General features: G+C 36.1%; 1 protein-coding gene across 11 annotated transcripts in view; it reads left to right on the top strand.

The window, feature by feature from the left end:
- The window catches only part of kcnq4 (potassium voltage-gated channel subfamily Q member 4), a gene marked incomplete at its 5' end in the record, with an annotated part of 58,913 nt that overhangs the window by 36,707 nt on the left and 20,774 nt on the right, over nucleotides 1–1,432 (top strand). For all 11 annotated transcript variants that reach the window (XM_014005762.1, XM_014005763.1, XM_014005765.1 and 8 more), the window contains 1 exon segment: nucleotides 1,129–1,219. In XM_014005762.1, the coding sequence (XP_013861216.1) occupies nucleotides 1,129–1,219 (91 nt within the window).

A 1,432-nucleotide genomic window follows, 5' to 3' on the forward strand; every position in this document is an offset into this window, starting at 1 on the left:
TTTTATTTGTAACAATTTTGTACACAACAAAGAAAAAAAACATGCAAAAAATGAAATCAAATAAAATGAAAGGCAGCAGAAAAAGAATAATTCTTATAATATCTGCCCCCTTTTTTATCCCCAGAATATGTTCAAAATGAAAGAAAATTACAGCAAAAATCAAAACAACTGAAAACCAACAAAAAACAAAGCTAAACTTAAAACACCAACTCAAACAACAATTTGCATGGATTCACTTATGCTTCTCCATAATTAAGGCATAAAACAACTTTTTTATCATGTGTGCCTTAAAGGCATTTTATTTCATGCTCGTTAGGTTTGTGTGAGCCATGTTGATCCTATTACTAATGAAAAAGAAAAGGCACCATTGTGTGAGGTCTTGTGAACTTGTGCTGGGCCCAACCTTGAGCTTGTTACACGTTGTCCAATGGAACCAGCAGCTAATCCTGCCTTCACGTGTTACTGGAAGCACCTTGTGTTCGTGTGGTTTGGCAACAATTTTTACCTCTAAATTTATCCTACAGTGTAAACAGGAAGTACAGTGCGTGGGTTTTATTAGGCTTTTTTTTTTATGGTGCTCTGAAAGTATCTAACCTGGCCCTTTGCCTCATTTTGAATGAAATAAAGTTTGCCAAGCTCTGTCTTCCCCACATTTTAAATCATTTCTRGAAAAAATGAGATGTTTAAAGTAACATAAGAGCACCTTAAACACAAAGTATAATTATTCTGAATTTATGTTGTTTCATTCTGTGGAAGCACTGAAACTGAAGTGGCCATTACTTCTGTCAGACAATAATTTCCATCCCGGCTGAACTGCTGAGCTCCACTCTTTTTGTTTGGAATGGGACAAAATAACACCAGCCATTTTTGAACTGTTTATTTTAAAACTGAACTAGCTGGCAATAACTTTTTTTTCTTTTTATAATGTCAACAATCCCCCCCCAAAAAAATTAGAAACATTTTTGGTTTGTGTTATGGATCAACAATCCTCTCCCTGCTCATTTACAGGGTGGAAACTTCTCTGTTGGTTGGTCATGCAGAAATTGAAGTGTGCTTGTTTTTAATGACTATTTAGTCCGTTTGCTTTAAGGGAGTTAATGAACTTTGTGGGATTATTTTGTGTTTCAGTTTTCTGCTCGTGTTCAGCTGCTTGGTATTATCTGTGTTCTCAACCATCCCCGAACACCAGAAGTTTGCCAACCAGAGCCTCTTCATCCTGGTAAGACCAGCCCTTCCACRTGTACTGTATACCGACAACACATAACTTTAGCACACAGTTTCAGTGTTTATACAGCAGGTAAAATAAGTATTGAACACGTCACCATTTTTCTCAGTAAATATTTTACTAGAGGTGCTAATGACATGAAATGTTCACCAGATGTCGGTAACAACCCAAGTGATCCATACATACAAAGAAATCAAACCATAAATG

Source organism: Austrofundulus limnaeus, unplaced genomic scaffold (genome assembly GCF_001266775.1).
Source record: "Austrofundulus limnaeus strain Quisiro unplaced genomic scaffold, Austrofundulus_limnaeus-1.0 Scaffold32, whole genome shotgun sequence".
NCBI lineage: Eukaryota > Metazoa > Chordata > Actinopteri > Cyprinodontiformes > Rivulidae > Austrofundulus > Austrofundulus limnaeus.